The 18,759-nt window shown below is 53.6% G+C and overlaps 1 protein-coding gene across 6 annotated transcripts in view; it reads right to left on the bottom strand.

Moving 5' to 3' along the window:
• Window positions 1-17,666, bottom strand: part of PDE2A (phosphodiesterase 2A) — a 94,805-nt gene extending 77,139 nt beyond the window's left edge. For 2 of the 6 annotated variants that reach the window (XM_033405638.2, XM_049714259.1), the window contains exon 1: window positions 10,038-12,201. In XM_033405638.2, the coding sequence (XP_033261529.1) occupies window positions 10,038-10,060 (23 nt within the window). In that variant the 5' untranslated portion in view covers window positions 10,061-12,201. Of the gene's footprint in view, window positions 1-10,037; window positions 12,202-14,177 lie in introns of those variants that run through there. The other 4 variants (XM_033405637.2, XM_004279757.3, XM_033405640.2 and 1 more) reach the window with 4 other exon arrangements.
• Between the last annotated feature and the right edge of the window lie 1,093 nt (window positions 17,667-18,759).

Below are 18,759 nucleotides of genomic sequence, written 5' to 3' on the forward strand. Positions count from 1 at the left end.
GGGTCGGAATTATTACTGCATTTTGCAGATGCCTGGATGTTCTCTCTGCCTAAATCCTTCCAGCCAGTTCCATCCCCTCCTCTGGGAAGCCTTTCAGGATGCCCCACACAGCACTCATACCCCCTCCTCTGAACTCCCAGTGATGGTGAGCGAAGGTTCTGGTCTCCCCAGTCAGACTGGACTGCTGGCTCCTCCTCCCAGTCAGGGTTGTGTAGGGCACACACGGTAGACCCTTTCATCCCAGCAACTCTCCTGGCAACCGGAAGACAGAGGCTGGGGCTGTCCATGGTCCTGAACCCTCCCAGGCCTTTCCCTGGAAGTCCGGTTCTTTCTGTTGGAAGTCACCTGTTCCTCTCAGCCTGGGAGAGAAAGGCCAGATGCCACCTGTGAGATACCCCTGCCCTCCTCTCACCTAGTTCCTTTATTCACAAAACCTTGAAACAAGGAACCCATATGGAGCTGGAGAATGGAAATGAACCTAACATGCATTCACTCAACAAGCATTTATTGAACACCTACTATGCGTGGCCCTGTGAATGGAGCTTGGGATACAATAGTAAACAAAACAGACCTAATTCCTGCCCTTCTGGAGATTTTGGTTCTGTAAAGTCAGTACTGTGGTTTGCTTTACACGTCACAGTAACCCATTCGATCCTTACAATATATACAAAGGTGGATATTATTATGCCCATTTTACAGTGAAGGAAATGGAAGCTTAGGGTGATAAAGGAACTGCCCAAGGCCACACAGCTAGTATCCAGTAAAGGTGGGATTCAAACTGAGGCTTGACTGACCCCAAATCTCATTCTTATTCTGTTCCTAGGTGGAGAAGGGGTCACAGACATAGTCCCTGCCCACAAAGAGTTCATAATCTAGTTTACCTGTCCCAGTTTTCCAATCAGCACCACTGGAAAGTGTTCCTTGAGTCTTACCTGAATCCCTCCTGCTGCAGCTCTGACTTGCCCTCTCTTTGTTGGGACCTCAGCGGGGCAGAGGACCAGCTTTCATCCCCTTGCAGACACCTGGGGTCCTTCCATGAGCTCCCAGCCCTTTCTCCACCCCTACCTTGCACAGAAGTCTCCCTCCACAGGAGGGAGTGAGGTGCGTGCTCTAAAAATACTTTAATCCCTCCCTCTCGTGCTCTAATTAAGCTGAGTGAGTCATTACTTTAAGTAATTTATTGCTAGTTACATAATTGCTTTAATATTTGGGTCTAGGACTGGGGAACAAAAGAGCTCCCCTTCTTTTAGGGGAATTGCTAGTCCCCAGGGGAGTTTATGGCCCCTGGTGGAGATAAGGACACAAGTGGAATCATGTTGGACAAGCCCCTGCTCCAGTCTGGACCAATATATGGCCATTTCCACCTGGGCCCCAGGGCACACCTGATCCATGCAGGGGCAGGTTTTGGGGAACACCAACTCCCTAATCTCTGTCACCCACTCTGTAGATTTCTGAGGCCACCACTCCCAGCTGACCCAGCCCTCAGACCCAGAGCCTACCCTCAGGATACTATGGCCTGAGCATCCCTTCCTTTCCCTGGCCTCTTGCCCCTTGGCCTCTACCAGTCCACGGGAACCAAGGCTCAGAAAGGGCAAGCCGTTCCTTGGTGTCTCCCAGCATACAGAGACAGTCCCCTCTCTATGCCCAGGTTGTCAGCTCAAGGAAACCCCAGCACCTCTCACAGCCCTAGAAGGAGTCACCGCCAATGGGGAATGACTGCAAAGGGCACAAGGAAAGTCTCAGGGGATGATAAAAATATGCTTTCCTTGATTGAAATGGTGGTTATATGACTGTAGAGATTTACCCAAACTCATTGAATCATATACTTTAAATTGGTGATTTTCTTGTATGTAAATTATACCTCAATAAAATAAATGTAAAAAAAATTTTAAAAAGCAGTCACACCCCCACCTTCTGGATCCCCATCGCATAACAGCTGTGCAAAATTGGCAGCCATGCAGAAACTGAGGCAGGGAGGTGCAGCGAACCAGCTACAGAGGGCACATAGTAGGTGCTCACACTGTAGATGTCAGTTTCATTCAGTTCCAATTAGCAAGGACTCCATAGGCACCTCCTGGGTGCACTTGACTTGATCTCATTAGCTCTCCTCCTGCTCTCACACGGCCCAGGGAGGGAGCTGAACCGTGCACCATGCGCATCACAAGCTTTGTCTCAGTTAATCCTCGCAGCAGCCCTAATGAGGTGGGCTCTATTATCATCCCCCTTTTACAGACGAGGAGACAAAGGTGGTAGAACTAAGTGCAGGTCCTGCTGCTGAGAAGTGGAGGAGCTGAGAGCTGAACCAGGAGGCAGTCCCGAAGGCTTGGGCTCATAATCACTCTCCTCTACCACCTCCCTTTCCCACACTAAGTGGCATGGGTTAGGAAGCCATGCACGGAAGTCGTGCCTCTGACCCCAGGCCTCCAATAATGAGGTTTTCACTAGGCTTAGAAGTAGAGGGGAGCACACCCAAGCAAAGATGGCAAGTGAACGTGTGTGAGTTCGGAGAGGTGGCAAGAGGCAGAGCCACCTTCGGGAAGGAGGGAACTGGGTCAGGTAACAAGCCTGGAAGAAATGCAAAAGAAATCAGACAGAGTCTGAAAAAAATGAGGCAGAGGGCATCCAGCTGTGCCAGCCAGTGAGTTAAATGCCTGCTCAGGCCCTGAGTAGCCAGGGCTCCTCACTGCTATTCCTGACTCACTCCCCCCAAAGTTTGTCTCTGCCTAGTTTCTCGGCCCTAATCGCCCACTCAGAACTCAGTCACCATCTCACGGGGCACAGGTCAAAAGCCTTCATCCCCAAACTTGTAAAGACTGGTTGCAAAACATAGCAGTGATGCTATGTGGCACAGGAGAGCTCTGAGGTTGGGGAGTATGGAAGGACCACCAAGACCTGTTGTATGACAGGAGTTAGCCAATAAAGGGAGGGGATGTCGAGGAAGGGTGTTCCAGGCCAAAGGAACAGCATATGCAACAGTCCAGAGGTAAGAGGTGGGGAATCCAAGGTAGCTCGATATGGCTACCTGATGGGTATTCTGTGTTTATGATGAGCACGAGTGTTTCTGTGGTTGTGCACCATGCATGTGCTGAATCCGCATCTGTGTTGCATGTCTGCGGTCTGTATGCCTGGGTTATACACAAGGGTACTGGGGCTCATTCTGTTTCTTCTGTGTCTAGGTCGATCTTTAGACTCATCCTGTGTCTGTTTCTCAGTGTGTATTGATATTTGTGTTGTGGGACTCTCCATGTCTGTGGGCTATGGTCTGCTTCTTTTATGTTGGCTTCTGTGTCTGTTTTTCTCTTTGTTTGGGTTTGTTTCTCCCATGCCTGGAGCTGTGTTTTTGTGGCCAGGGTACTTGGTCCCTGAGAAGAAGCCTGGGCCAGGGGTGCTAAAGCCGGCATGCAGCCGTTCACAATAGCACCTAACGAATGTCAAGCACTTAGTGGGGTGGAAAGTTGCACTGGAGATACTAATTACCACTGATAATGAGTCAGCAGCCTGAGGTCCAGCAGAGGCTGAAAGTGGGTCCCCACTGGGCACTGGGATGAGCTGGCTGGTCAAGGCCCCTAACTGCCCCAGCACCAGGAGGGGCCACTTCCCTTACTCATCCCCCAGGGAGGCCCGAGGCCCAAGCTCTGAACAGCAAAAAGGACTGAGATCAAACTCCAGCATGAAGGTCTCAAAAGGGAGGACTTCAAATAGACTTGGCAGTAGACAGGTCATAAGTGTTATTAAGAGATGAGGCAGCAGTGACACAGCTTTGCTCTTGGGGGCCACGGTCTGAGGGGGTGGCTTATGGGTGCCATGGATGGGTGCTCTGGAGTGTGGAAGCCCCAGGGAGGATGAGGCAGGGAGGAATGCCCCTGGAGGGGGATCTAGAGTTGTCACACATCCCTGCATAGGTGGGCAGACACTGGGGAACTAGGGCCATAGCTGAAGCAGGTGAGCTGGGGGGTGGGCGCTGTCACTCCTCCCCTGACCTGTCGATGCAACTCACATGTCCTCTGCCACCCCTGATGGCAGCCTTCTTGCCTCTCACTTGGGTCTCCACACCAGCCTCCCCACTGCCCCCTCTAACTCACCCTTCACTTGGAGCTTCCTAAACCCGAAGTTGACCATGGCCTGAGTGACATTCTGCAGCAGCCCCAGTGTGGCCCCGACAGGGTGCCGGGCAGTCATGGCAGGAAGTAGTTCCAACCCAACAGCAGACGACTGGGTACACCCACCAGGCCTCACTGGACATGACAAAGTGGGTATTCAGAGGCAGGGCTTGACTTCTGGCTCCAGCTCTGAGACCTACTGGTTGTGTGACCTTGGGCAAGTCGGCACCCTCTCTGGGCTTCAGTTTCCCATCATCCATTTGTCCCTCCAAATCTCCACCCTTTTCTGCCATTCTCTGTGCCCCAGAGGATGACTTCTAACGCTGCTTCATCAAGCTCCCTTGCCCTCTAGCCTCCAATCCAGTTCTGCCAGTGAGGGCAGGCAAGCAGAGAGAGAAGTAAGAGGGCTCAGGGTATTTACACCCTCTCCCACCCCACCTCCTTTGACAGGCTCTGTAGGGCAGCTCCCATCCGGGACCCGGCTTGCATCTAGAGCACTCTCCTTGCTCCTCGGGCCTCTCAGATGCTAGTCCTGAGTGCCTCCACATGCCCTGTTGGTTCCCTTAATCCTACCCCTCCTCTGTAATTGTTGCTGCATCAAACTGCCTTCATTTAAACTATCTGAGTGTCATCTGTTTCCCCTCTACAAAATAGGGCTAGCTCCTTGAAGGCTAGTTGAGGTGACTGAAGGAGGTGATTTGAACATACAGTTGGCCCTCCAATCTGCGTCCATGGATTCAACCAACCATGGATCAGAAATATTTGAGAAAAAAAAAAAGTTCCAGAAAGGTCCACAAAGCAAAACTTGAATTTGCCATTTACATTGTATTTACAACTACTTACAGATCATTTACATTATATTAGTTATTATAAGTAATCTAGAGATGATTTAAAGTACATGGAGGTTATATGCAAATACTATGCCATTTTAAATAAGGGACTTTTGCATTCTCAGAGCTTGGTGTCCACAGAGGGACCCAGATACCGAGGGACAACTGCATAAAGGGCACTCTGTAAACACTGTTCTCTCCATCTAGCCCCTAAACCCCACTCCACTTGAAGTTTTAAGATAACTTGGGGACTTCCCTGGTGGCACAGCGGTTAAGAATCAGCCTGCCAATGCAGGGGACACAGGTTCAAGCTCTGGTAAGAGAAGATCCCACTTGCCGCGGAGCAACTAAGCCCATGTGCCACAACTACTGAGCCCACGTGCTACAACTACTGAAGCCCACGCACCTAGAGCCCGTGCTCTGCAGCAAGAGAAGCCACCGCAATGAGAAGCCCGCACACCGCAAAAAAACCCCAATGCAGCCAAAAATAAATAAACAAATAAATTTATAAAAAAAGAAAAGATAACTTAGAATTCTCTGGTTTTGGAAGGATGCAATACTGGGCTGCCTGCTCCTCTCCTCTGCTACCTTAATTCCCGCCCAGCCCCCAGCACCAGGAAGCCTCCATCCCTGCTCCACCCAGAGCCAATGTCTGAGCCCCCAGCCAGGGGCCTCCCACCCTAGACCCCCAACGACTCAGCACAAAGGAAGCTGTGTGTGTGTCTGTCTGTCTGCTCCCTCGCCAGTGCTGAACCAGCAAAACCACTGCAGAGTTGACCAGACCTACCCATCCCACTCCTACCTCCACCAGAATGTCCTCACATCCAGCCCCCTGCCTCCAATTCCAAATCTCCAGGAAGACAAATTTTTCTCCAGTTCCCCCTAGGAGGGGGATCTCCCTGCTTCCAGCTGGATGGTCTAACCTCACACCTTCCCACTGCCCAGGCCGCCAGGGGGAGCACTCTGGGGCTCAAACCTCCTCTTACAGAATGGGCAGAGGCATGTCCTCTGGTCCCTCCATGGCAGCTATAGATTAACAAACTTCTGAGAGTTTGCCACCAACTTCCCTGCTAGGGCAGGAGTCTCATCTCCCACGTCCCTAACCAGGCTGCCCAGCCCCTGCTCTCACCTCCCTACCCCATGGACAGGAAGCTCATCCTTCTTCCCCAGGGCAGCCCCTTCCCTATGGGGCTACCCTGGCCCCCTCACACTGAGCCAAGCTGGGCCTCCAGGACTCCCCCAAATCCCAGCAAAGTCTCAGTACTAGGAGACCAAGAAGAGATTTTAGGGAAAGCCTTGAATGTTAGAACAACAGAAACCTACAAAGACATCTGATACAAAGATAAGGACATTGAGGCTTCTAGAGGAGGCCCCTCCCTGGTTCCACCCCACTGCTGGACTCTTCTGCATCGAGTCTCCATGTTCCACAGAATGACAGACTTCACAGGTTCCTTGGAGGAGTCTCACAGCAAGCAGAGGCTCTGGTAGAAACTTCAAAGGTGGCGTCTGAGGCCTGGGAGGAGTCGAAATGCCCAGGTACAGGAGGTGGCCTCATGGCACAGACTTGAACCTCTACTCTGAGCTCCCTGCCTGCTCCAGAGGCTGGAGGGAGGGAGGCCTTCCAGGCCAGACATACCCCCCTCTCTGTTCCAAGCCCTGCCATCGTTCCCTGGATCCTGCTGTGAAACCTTGGGCTAATCACTAACCCCACTCTGGGACTTCAATATTTGCATCTATATAACGAGAAGACTGGACTGAGAGTCCCTGAAACTCTCTAGTGGGGAACAGGTGCAGCCATTAAGAGTTCCCAGGAAGAATGGAAGCTAGACACCTCTTAGCCATGTCCAGCATCTCAGTCTGATGGCCCAGGATCCTGGCTGGCCCCACCTGAGCCTGGACACAGAGACAATCTGTTCCTTCCAGGGCCCTCACTGACTAGAAGTGGGCCAGAGTCCCCGGAGGGAAGCCCAGCCCCGCACATGACAGTCCCTTCAGCCTAAGTCCACGCACATCTTGTCTCTCCCTTTAGGCAGGTGTTATCCAGGAGAGAAAGTGTTGAGTAGCTATACCTTGGGCATGGCCTTGCTGTCAGGCAGAGCAGGTACCTTCACACACATCCACTCATCTGTGCTCTCCCACTCGGACATGTTCACCCACATATACAGACATACACATCTACACAGCGTTACTAGAACAACGTTCATAACACTGTACACACAGGCACACATACAAACAAGCCACCATCTACCAATAACTCGGGCATAAAAATGGACACTCACATGTTCACACATATGAATATGTCCACACTTTTATACAAACACTGATCCACACACTCTCACCCTCTCAGACCCATATACACACATGTACAACTGGAAGTTCACATTCACACACACACACACACAGAAACACAAAGAAACCAACCAATCTCGCCCCCATCTAAGTATCAAGGAAATCATCATCCAATAGAAATCCAGACACCAACTGCAATGTCAGTCTAAATCCATTTCCAAATCTAAGCCTGCCCCAGAACGGTGAGGAAAAATTTCTTGTTTCCAGGTTCAACCCCTCCAGCGTGTCTGTCCCTGCCGTGTGGGATCCAGTCTCTCCAGCCTACTTCCTCCCTATGCCATTTCAGCAGGGCCCTCTCACGCCCAGCACGATGGAGGTGGAGAACAATGGTTTGCCCTCTCCCCACCCTTCATCTCTGCTCCTTTTTCAGCCTCTTCAAACATAAAGAAGGCTAGAATGGACTGTGTGTCACAGCACCCCTGCTGGAGATATGTGGCATTACAGCACAGCTCTATGATATATGGTCATCACTCCCCAGGCTGTGGTGGAGGAGAATAGGTAGAAGGGAGAGGAAGAAGAGGAAGGGGGAGAGGAAGAAGGAGAAGTTGAGAAGTGTGCCGGAAGAAGAGGAGCAAAATTCTGGGAGCACCAAGAATGGAGTTCAGAAGTCTCAGGCTCTCTTGGGTATCCCTGCTCCAGTCCAATCAGTCCAGGACTGTAAGCTCAATTCTCCCAAAGCTCAGCTCTAATCAGGTCCTGCCTCTGCTCAGAACCCTTGGGTAAGTCCTAGTGGGCCACAGCAAGAAGTCCAAACAAAGCCTGGAGTTAGGTCTCTGGGGCTGGCCAGTCCATCTCTTAGTCTCATATCCCAAGGAGCCCAGCCCTTGCTTCTTACTCTGGAGCCAGGTCTTTGCTCAGCTGCTCCTTTGCTGAGATGTCTAATTTTCCATATCATGCCTGTCCTTCGAGGCCTGGCCTTTGCCATCTGGGACAATAATCCATGGAAAGGGCAGGAGCTTTGGGGGTCAGACAGACCTGTTCTCTCGGTATTAGCTGAATACCTCTGGGCAAGTTATTTTCCCCTCTCAGATCCTGTCTCTTCATCCAGAAGACAGCAGTCTCTGGGGTTTGTGGTGAGGATTAAATGAGATCATAGATGTGAAAACAGTACTCTGGAAGCTGTAAACTTCTGTGTGAACGTGTGAAGAGTCATAATTATGGCTTAATCCTTTTATCCCTGCACCCGCCAACACACATCAGGCTAAGCGATCCCCGAGGGAAGGGGTGGAGGCTGCTTCACCTTTGGGCCTCGAATATTCCAACATTCACCAGGGCCTGCCCCACCAGCCTCAGCAGCAGGGTGTGGATTTGGATCCAAGGTGGCAGTACAAAATGTACTCACTGCAAATTCACTGGAAACTACAACTCCCAGAATGACTCACAGACTGCCATGGGCGCGGCCACAGACCTAAGCCCTCATCAGGCCCTTTCCTCCACTGTTTTCCCTGGGGATTAGTCTCAGACCAGACAGGGCAGCCCAGGGAGGTGGTCACATGTCTCTGAGGCCCCTCGGTCCCTCCCACAGAACATCCACACTTCTCACCATTCCCACCACCACTGCTTCATTTCAGACCTCTTTGTCTCTCCCACGGGATGACAGCTTCTGGGCTCACTAGCTCTGGTCTCTCCCCCTCCAGCCCCCCACTGAATCTTTCTAAAAGGGTAGGTGAGTGTGGGTGGTTCATAATGGCAGCAGCGAATCTTTATGAGCACCTGCTGCATGCCTGGCGCTAAGCGCTCCACTTCCAGATCCTTCAGTTATCCTGCCAGGAAAGTATTATTATTCCCACTCCATTATCCACATGGGACTCAGAGAAGTTAATTAAGTTGACCAGGACCATACAGAGTAAAGTTGCTGAAACTGGAATCTATGTCTGTCTGCTACCTTCTCTATTCTATTTTCAAAGCTTCCTCTGAACTCAGGGTAGCCATCTCAAGAGTGAGAGCCCAGAAGACACAGGGTTCTCATAGCTCAGCAACTACACTGTTGGGAAGTCCTCCCAGTTGTCTGATTTAAATCCTTTCTGCTGCACCAAGCCCCAGTTGCCTCCTGTTTTTCAGGGAAGGCAGTGAGAAGGGTGACTTCAGGGACTTAAAAGAAGTGGGTCACATCCCTGGGGACCTGGCCTCTCCCAGGGAATGGGCAGCTGAACAGTGGGAGATAAATGTGTTGAAAATATCTGTTACTAAATACATCTACTTCCCGAGAGGATGGGGTTGCCGACAGGGTGCCTGTAGCCCCTGTCCTGGAGGCCACGATCTTGTGGCTCTGACAAACTGAGGTGCTCAAAGCAGCAGACAAGGCTGCTCCGGCTGTCCTGGGGGCTGCGGCAGAGCGGGTGGGAGGCCAGCATGGAAGGGGGTGACGTTTCCTCCTCCCAGCCAAAGCTGCCAAGCCCAAGCTGGTTTATTTGCATATTACTTTGCATTCATTTGCATGCCACTTTCTGGAAGGGGCCCACTTTCTTCAGCCCCGGCCTCTCCCTCATTTCCAGAGTCTCTGTTTGTTCACTGAACACCCCATTCTCAAACAATGAGGAGACCCTCAGCAGGCCCAAGAATCTGCACCAGGCCTACATGTCAAAGCTGCTGGGGGACACCTTGGTGGCAGAAAGCGCTTCCTCTACTCTAACCTCAATTCCTTCACTCCTCTCCTACTCCAGCTCTGCCCAGTCCTTCCCCCACCCTTGAACTTCACACTTAGGCCACTTTGAACTCTTAACAGTCCTCACATAAATAAAACCATGTTTGTGCTCACCTCAAGGCCTTTTTATGTGGCATTCCCTCTTCCTGGAGCTGTCTCTCAGTTCTGCCGGGAGAAGTGACTCTTCCTTTTAAGGCCAGCCCCAAGGCCCCTCCTCCTAAATTCCTTTGTCTGACACTGGCAGAGGTAGGAAAGACCACAGGCTTCCCTCCAAGTGGTCACTGGCTCTGTCCCTCTCCCTGAAGAGCTGCCACGTTTGGTAGGGCAGCAATCCATTGAATGGCTGCTGAAAGAAGGAAGGAAGGAATCCTGAGGCCCCTCCCCTGTCTATCTGAGCCCCTCCAGTCCCCCTCTCCCTGGATGACATCACTCACCTGCAGGAGGGGTGGGGCTAATAGTGTCTCTGCCTCCAACTCCCCCTCCTGTCCTGGGAAACTTCCCCTCATGCCCACATCCCGCTCTTGTGAAGCCAGGAGATTCCATAGACCCTCTGTGCCGGTAGAACATCCTCCTCATTGTCTATCCCCATTCCCTACTCTGGCCATGCCTGCTTCTTTATCTTTATTTTTGGAGAGGGCGCAGGGACTGCTCAATCTGTTTTACCATCTGTAGTTGGAATAAAGGCCACTGATCTCTCATAGCACTACTGAACCACTATGCCCCAGCCTGGCCCTGCTTGGGAAGAAGGACAGTGACCCAGGATGGAGAAATGACACAAGGCCAGGCAACCTGGAGTAGCTGGGCCTACAAGGGAAGGGCTGCCCAAGAGGGAAGGGATGAGCATGCTTCCCCTGGGAGTATGTAAGCAGGGCTGGATAGATCTGCGGCCAAGCTGTAGAGAGGAGTGAAGTAACTGCTAGAAGGTGGCCCAGACGCTCTTCATGTCCTCTCTGCCTTGGAGGCTGCACTGACTGAGCCTTGGTGCCCAGCCCTGTGCTGTGAGTGGGGTGGGGAAGCACAAGGAGGTGGCTCCTGCCTTTGAGGAACTCCTTGGCTGGCTGGGTAAGGAGCTCACACACCGGGGACATCACAGGGGAAGGCTGAATCGGGGCTGCATTCCTGACCCTGTACCATCAGGGAGAAAGACTTCAAGGTGGGTGATGGGATCAGAGGGAACGGGGAACCAAGGGATGGCTTCCTAGGGGAGGTTTCCTATGCAGAAGCCTTTCCCTAGCTCCCTAATTTTATGAGGAAAATCCAAGCCCCTACAAGCCCCTTAGCCTTGCACCTGAGACCCTACAGAATCTGGCCCCTTCTGCCTCTCTTCCTCTTCTCAACTCCCTTCTCACTCCTGCCAACCCAAACTCTCTTTGCCCCTCGAACACACTGTGCTTTCTCACATCTACCCACTTTTACAGGCTTTTTCCTCTGCCCTTCCCTGCCTGGGCAATTCTTATCCATCCCTCAAGATCCAGCTCAAATGTCTCTTCTTGGGCAGCCCTGGCTTGGTGCAGGCCCCCACTCCCACAGCTTCTCTCTGCCCAGCACTCTCCACTGTGTTGCCACTGCTGCCTTCCTCATCAGACTGGGCACTCCCTGAGAGCAGGATCTGAGTCAGGGTCCTCTCTGTGTCTTCAGAGGCCAAGCCAGCGGGCACCAAACAGGCATTGGGGGATCTCTGTTGAGTAAAGGAATCAACGAATGAATGATCAGATGCAGGAATGGAAGCACACTGAGTGGGTAGATTGGAGAGGCCGAAGCAGCAGAAGCCTGAGGAGTGCAGGCTGGACGTGACAGCAGCGTAGCTGAGGGTGAGACCCCCAGTCCATTAAGACCGAAGGGAGGTATTGCTGGGAGTTCTGCCTCCCCCATTTGGCCAGATCCCAGCCAAGCCATCAGTAATCCCCAGGGACAAGAGGCTGGAGTGGGAAGCAGGAACAGAGCCAGGAGCTGTTTGGTGGGCAGGGGGAGCTGGGGGGTGCAGGAGCATAAAGGCAGTTAACCCTCATGGAGCCATCCAGCTCAGGCAACCAAGAGGGCCTGTGCAGGCCCGAAGGGAAGAGGACTGAGACTCAGCACGAGCCTCGCAGCTGGAGGAGAGCGACAATGCCACAGCTTCGGTTTCCCTGTCTGGGAAGAGATGGCTCCACAGTCTCAGACCCTCTGCACCCTGGCTAGAAACTCTACCAGGGTCCCTTCACTACCTTCCATGTCTGAGCCTTCCAAGAGCTTTTCCTTCCCCACATCTGGACCCTCTGAGGTCACGCCACTGCACCCCCCCCCCCAACCCTGGCCCAAGCCTGAGCCACTCCCATGCTCCCCTTCCCCATCCTCTTTCCCAAGCCCTCCAACCTCTCCCTTCAGAAAGCCCTGGTCTCATCTGCCCCTTGGCCCACGTGGCCCCAGACCTCACTGATACCCACACTGGTTTAGCCTCCACACTGGCCTCCTGGCTCCCACCCTTCCCTTCCAGTTTAACCTTGACAGTGCCATTGAGGCAGCTTTCTAAATCCCAAATCTGATCATGTCCCTCTGTTGCACAAAACCCTTCTGGACTCCCCAGGGCCCTCAGGATAAAGCCCAAGAAGCCTGGAGTTCAAAGCCCCACACGATGCGTTTCCTGCCTACCCCTCCAGCTTCCTCATTGCTCCAGGCACACACCCCATCCCAGCCCAGGGCCTCTGCTCATTCTGTGGCCACGCCCCACCCCCACCTCTTAGCTTGATCTTGGTCTTTACTGCTTAATTATTTTCAAGCTATTTTATGTTAGGAAGCTTAGGAGGCCCCAGAGAGCAGAGCCATTATTGCCTATTTCTTTTCTGGATCTCCCCACAGGGTGTAGAATGAATTGTCCTGAGCTCATGGAGGTGGTCACACATTCATCCACCCCCACCCGGCCTCGGTGGGCCAGTGTCCCAGCTGTGTCCTCAACCACCAGGGGAAGGAAACAGCCACTCACACACACTCAGATGAACACATAGACACACACACACACACCAGCCACACAAGCACCAACATACACACTCATGCACACTAGCACCATGATCACACACCCACACTGGAACACATGCTAATACAGACACCCACGTATACACACACACACACACACACACACACACACGGTAGTATTAATATTCACACACTAACAAACACACACCAACATGAATACACATGGAATCAGACAACATGCTCAATATTGAGTCACTCTATTTTGCAGACACAGCACACATTAACATGCATGCCAATATACAAAATCTCACACACACACGTGCATACACACACACACCCCTGCACACATACTCTCACAAAAACTCTGAGAGTCACACCGGGATGCTCACACACCCTGACAGGCTGCTGCACATCCAACCACCAAGGACCCCAGAACTCTACATGCTCCTCTACACCCCACATGTCCCTTGTACCCCCCACATGTATGCACACACGCACACACACACGCACACACACACACAGCCTGGCATAGACCTGCACCGCCACTGACTTGCAGACACATGTCACTTGCCTGCTACCTCGGCAGCCCTCAGATGGTGGAAGGGCATCTCCACAGAAGCCCCCTCCACTCACCTGCACGTGCATCTCGCTGCATGTGGGTGCTCACGAGGCTGGTGCACAGGAGCCACATCCCAGCCAGCCCCATGACTCTCTCTGGGACAGGGGCTTCGGGGACAAAGTTGCCTAAATTGCCAGCTCTGAATCCCAATCCTCATTCCATGGAGAGCAGTTGCCCCAGACCCTCTCCTGCTCCAGGGCCACTCATTCATAATTCATGTTCTCTCACACACACACACACACACACACACACACACACACACCCTGGTCTGGGACATCATCCCTCTCCAGAGTCCTGAATTAAGTCTATCAGACTCCAGGGCTCCTTGGAAACACACACACACACACACACACACACACACACACACACACACACACACAGACCTCCCCCACCCCCAGCCCCTGAAGGGATGGTTCACATTCATTATCAAGCCCTCCCGTAGCCACCATCCCCTTCTATGGGACCCCAGCCCCAACACGCCCTAGGTTGATGTCAGGCAACCCCGCCCTGCACAGAGACCCCCCTCTATGCTATAGTCCAGCAACAGGGTGCCCTGGAGCAGGATCGATCCAACCACGTGGCTCAGCTCTACGCCAACCCCAGCCCCCTGGAGGGACTCCCAGGACCCTGTCCGTGGCTCCTCCTGCAGCCACTCACCCGGACCCCAGCCCCTCGACAGTACTCACGGCTCAGCCGGTCGCGCTGCCGGGTACTGCTGGCTCCTGCAGAGGATGGAGTGGCCGCATGCCTGCCCCATCGCTCCTCATCATCTGCCTCCCCAGCCAGACTAAAGTGGCACCTCGCCCTGTCCACCCTGCCTGGGGTTCCAGGCAGGGCGCCTGGCCCAGCAGGCACGGGGACCGAGAGCAGCGGCCTGTCCCCGGCTCAGCCGGGACTCAACACCCCAATCCAGCCCTGCTGCCCTGGCTGCTCCTGCTTCTCCGGCTGCCACTGCCTCTGCCGCTAGGCTTACTCTGGGAGGAGGTTGGAGCAGGTCTGGTAATGCAGAAAGGGGAGGGAGGAGGGAGGAGGAACAGAGAGGCCCAGACAGAGGGAGAGAGGGAGGGAGGGGTAGATGGAGGCTCCGGCTGGGAGAGAGGAAAAGAAAGACTCACACACAGAGGGAGAGACTGAGAGAAACAGAGACAGGAAGGGGTAGAGAAACACATGAAGGAGAGGAGCGAGGGATCAAAGCCCCATAGAGATCAAGTTGGAAATACAAAAGATCAGAGTTATAGGGAAAACACACACACAGAGGAACAAAGACGGGGGGGAAAAAGACATGGAAATGGAGAGAGAGAGAGAGAGAGAGAGAGAGAGAGAGAGAGAGAGAGAGAGAGAAAGCTGATGGAGGATCCCAAAGAGAGAAATGTGAGGATAAGGGATTTTGAGGCATTTTCAATGCTTGTGAGCTAGGATGGGATCTAGGTATGAGGGGCAGGTAGACAGAACCCAGACCCTCAGGGCAAGGCGACACCCCCATGCCCTCCTCAAGTATGGAAGCGCCACAGGGCTTCCTGGCAGAACTGGATTCTCTGGCTTCCCTTGCTGGGATTGTATCATGTCCTAGGGTGCATCCTCAGCATGGAGCTGGGTACACAGGAGGCTCAGGGGGCTTTTGCTGATGGTCTTTGGACTCAAAGCCTCATCACAGAGTCCACCTCTTGGGGGCTCTATTTAGCTCGGACACTGTGGGAGCTGATGCATGAGCATGGAATTCTACTAGGAGTTGTGGCACCCAGGCCACAACACGCCCCACATGGCTTCACTGTCCACAGACTATAGGCATAGGGGAGGGCCTGCTTCACCTCTGCCATGTCCCTGAGGGCAGACAGACTCCTGACTCCTGAGGAGGAAGCGTTAACCTAATGGAATAGGGGCATTTTAGGCAATGGGACAGGTAGGGAACTGCCTCAGCAAAGCTCCTGTTGGACAGAGGAGAGAAAGCTCCACACCTGGAGGCAGGAGATGGGGGTTCAAGTCCTGGTCCCACCACTAACTTCCTCATTCATTCAATCATTCATTCAGGAACACCTACCACTGGCCAACTTCATCAGATATGACTCAACGGTGACTTGCCTGGGAACAGCACCCAGGCAAGGGGAAGGGGGTACTTGCTGTGTGACAGAGGGGAGCACAGGGTCTGTGGTGCCCAGAGGGAGCCCAGTGGTTGGCAAGCATTTCCAGAAGAGAGGATGTCAGCTGGGTTTTTTAAGGCAAAGAGGGGGCCCCAGGAAAAGGGGGTGTATTCCAGGATAGACGAGCTACACATAACCCTCACCAGTAACCCCAGCTCTCTGAGCTGTGACGGGGAGTAACCCCTGCCGCACACACCGAGCTCCAGGCAGAAAAGCCCACGAGGCTGAGTGGAAACCTGACCCTGCTGAGGGGTGTGGGTGCGTCCAGGGATGGGGGTGGACAGGAATGACCGAGCTTGTGCAGGAGGCCTGCCCAGGCCGAGGGCTACAGAAAGCAGTTGTCTGTGACTTAGGAAGCGTTAGGAAAGAAAATGTGAGGGAGGCTTTGCTTCCCACTGTGGCCTCAGAAGGTGGAATTTTAGATCTCTGAAAGCTCTGGGCAAACTGTTTCCTCAACCTGGCCCATGCCTAGGACCTTGCCCCTCCATGCCTGCTAGCTAGGAAGGCATTCTACGGGCTCAGAAAGCCAAGGCCCTGGACCACGTCCAGTTTTGGCCTTTCACAGCTCCCTTTCATGCCCTGAGGAGCCTGGCGGTCAGAAGCTGAGTCAGAGGATTCAAAGGAGGGTGCCTCCTGGGTGTGGAGGGGAGCAGGTGCATTGAGGCCTTACTTGCCTCTCAGCCTTCTTTCTCCTCTCCTGCTCTGGAAATGATGGTAGAGGTCTCATCTTCAAAAATCTCCCAGGATTATGCTCAAGCAAGTCAGGCGGGGAGGCAGGGCCTCCTGCCCACCCCACTGCCACACCAGCCTCTACAGTTGCCCCGGAAGTAAGGAGTCTGTAGGAATGAGGTGCAAGATGCAGGACTATGCGCACTCCAGGACTTAGAGCCAGGCAGGTGTAAGTTCAAATCCCAGCTCTGCCATGTGCTCTGGGCAAGTTATTTCACCTCTCTGAACTTCAATTCAGTGTTCTCATCTGAAAGATGGGTGCAAACTCCAAACTCAAAGAGTTGTGAGGTTTGGGTAATGTCCGTAAAGTTCCTGGTGCATAGTGCACTCTCCCCTTCCCTCCCCTAAAGAGACTGAATTGATGGCGCCAAGGGAGTTAACAGCCCCAAATGCTGGGGTAGGGTTCCTGCAAGGCAGTGTCGGGAGGGGGCAGGTGCCGAAAAGAGAGAAGGCCTGAGACTGTCCAGGCCTGCTCTTCACTCCTCCACCTCGAACCGGCCTGCAAAACCAGCCAGTGCAGGAATCAAAGGCCCCGTGAGATTACGGCGAAGCCCCGCCCACCGCAGGCCCCGCCCCCGGCCGCTCTCCAGGGTGCTGACCAGCTTGCACCGCGTTCACACGCCCTGGCCCACTGCCCCGCAGCCGGCCAGCAGACATCATTTTTTTGCTTGTTGGGGAGCTGGTGGGAAGCAGGATGTTCCTGGGAGGCGGGTGGCTGCCAAAAGCGACGGGAGGATGCAGCCTCTGGGATCCGGCCTCCGCTCCGCGCCCACCGCCTCGCGAGGACCGCAGGCTCCAGCTACCTCCTCACTGCCAAAGAAGGCGTCTTCTTCTCGTTGTCCTCCCCGGCCCCTCCCAGGCGGCTGTTTCACTCGCCCCTTCCAGACGGCTGCTCCTTTGTCTCCCTCACTGATTCTTCCTATTTTTGCCTCCTCACTGGAGGACCGGACCCTGCTTCCCCTCATTATCCACCCCACCCCCACGGAGCATGGAGCGCTCCCCCAACACCCCAACTCCCGAGTGCCCCCTGTGGGCCAGCCCTCTCTCTGGAGCTCCAGATGTCCAGTACAGGCTACCTCCTCAACATATCCTCTGGGAACATCTCACAAGCCCCTCACACTCAAATATTCAACATCAACACATCTTTTGTCTTTATCAAAGGCATCAGCAAACGTCTAATCCCCAATCTGGAAACTTCAAAGTTGCCCTGACTCTTCGCTCTCCTTCACTTCCTCTGTCAAATCTGTCATCAAGGCCTGTCAATTCTCCCTCTGTAATTCCCTCACATTTATCCACTCCCTCCTTGTGCTGAGCCCCAGCGTACTTCCCCCTTCCCTGGTCATTCTCCAGCCCCCTACTCCAACACAATCCCTTTATTCCATCTCCATCCTGCCTCTAGCACTGACTTTCTAAGACATCTAGCTGGTCATGTTAACTCCTCCTCAAAACCTTTGCTTGGTTCCCAGTGCTCTCAGGATAAAGGCCAAGCTCCTCAGCCTGGCATTTGAGGTTTCTCATGATCGACCCTGGCTGACCTCTCCACCCTCTGCTCCAGGTGGCGCAGGGTCTAGTCCCTAAGCACATGCTAGTCCTTTCCTCCTCCTTGACTTGGTATATAGTCTGTTTCCCTTCCTAGGCTGACTTCCCTCTGTCTTCCTTTTCTCTGCCCATCCCAAATCCTGGCCCAGCCTTCCTAGGCCAATTCAACACACACCTGCCCCCACCCACCAGGGACAGGGTAGGCAGGAGGGGTAACTGGATTCTGGGCGGAGCATGCCTGGCTGTCTCTCCCCTCCCTAACTTGCCACCTGTCCCAACACCTCATCCCCCTGCTCAGGTCCATCTCCTTTCTCCTACTGGATCACATTTTCCTCAAGGACGGGCCGAAGTCCTATTCACCTCAGCTCCAGACCCCAGCCTTTGGGCAGCCTCACCAGGTACAAGTAAGAAATGTTGAGGTAGGAAAGTAGGAAGGAGACACAGATGAGCGTGGAAATGAGATGGGGCACTTCAGAGCTCAGTCCAGGACACATTGGAGCAAGCCCTCAGTAAGAGGCTGCAGGTGGATGTGAGGACACAGGTGGTGCAGGCCTCACCGATCTGCTGTGGGAATTCTCCTCCCCTGTAGGGAAAAGACTGAGGCTGTGGAGCGTGAAACACCCCACTGCTCTCCAGGGGGAAGGCTGGTTATTGGCAGAACACCGGTTTCACGGAGGGTTGGCCCGAAAACTCCTGGGTGACTCCCTCTGGCTGGGCGCCAGGATGTCTACATTTGGGTCTTGGCAGCAAGATCCCAGCAGGGAGGTGGGGGAAAGCATCAGAGGGAACCATCCCACAGTGCGTCTCCTTCCCCTCCTCAGCCAGAAGCTGCCAACTGTGGCTCCAAGGACAATGGCTAGAG

Source organism: Orcinus orca, chromosome 8 (genome assembly GCF_937001465.1).
Source record: "Orcinus orca chromosome 8, mOrcOrc1.1, whole genome shotgun sequence".
NCBI classification, from domain to species: Eukaryota; Metazoa; Chordata; class Mammalia; order Artiodactyla; family Delphinidae; genus Orcinus; species Orcinus orca.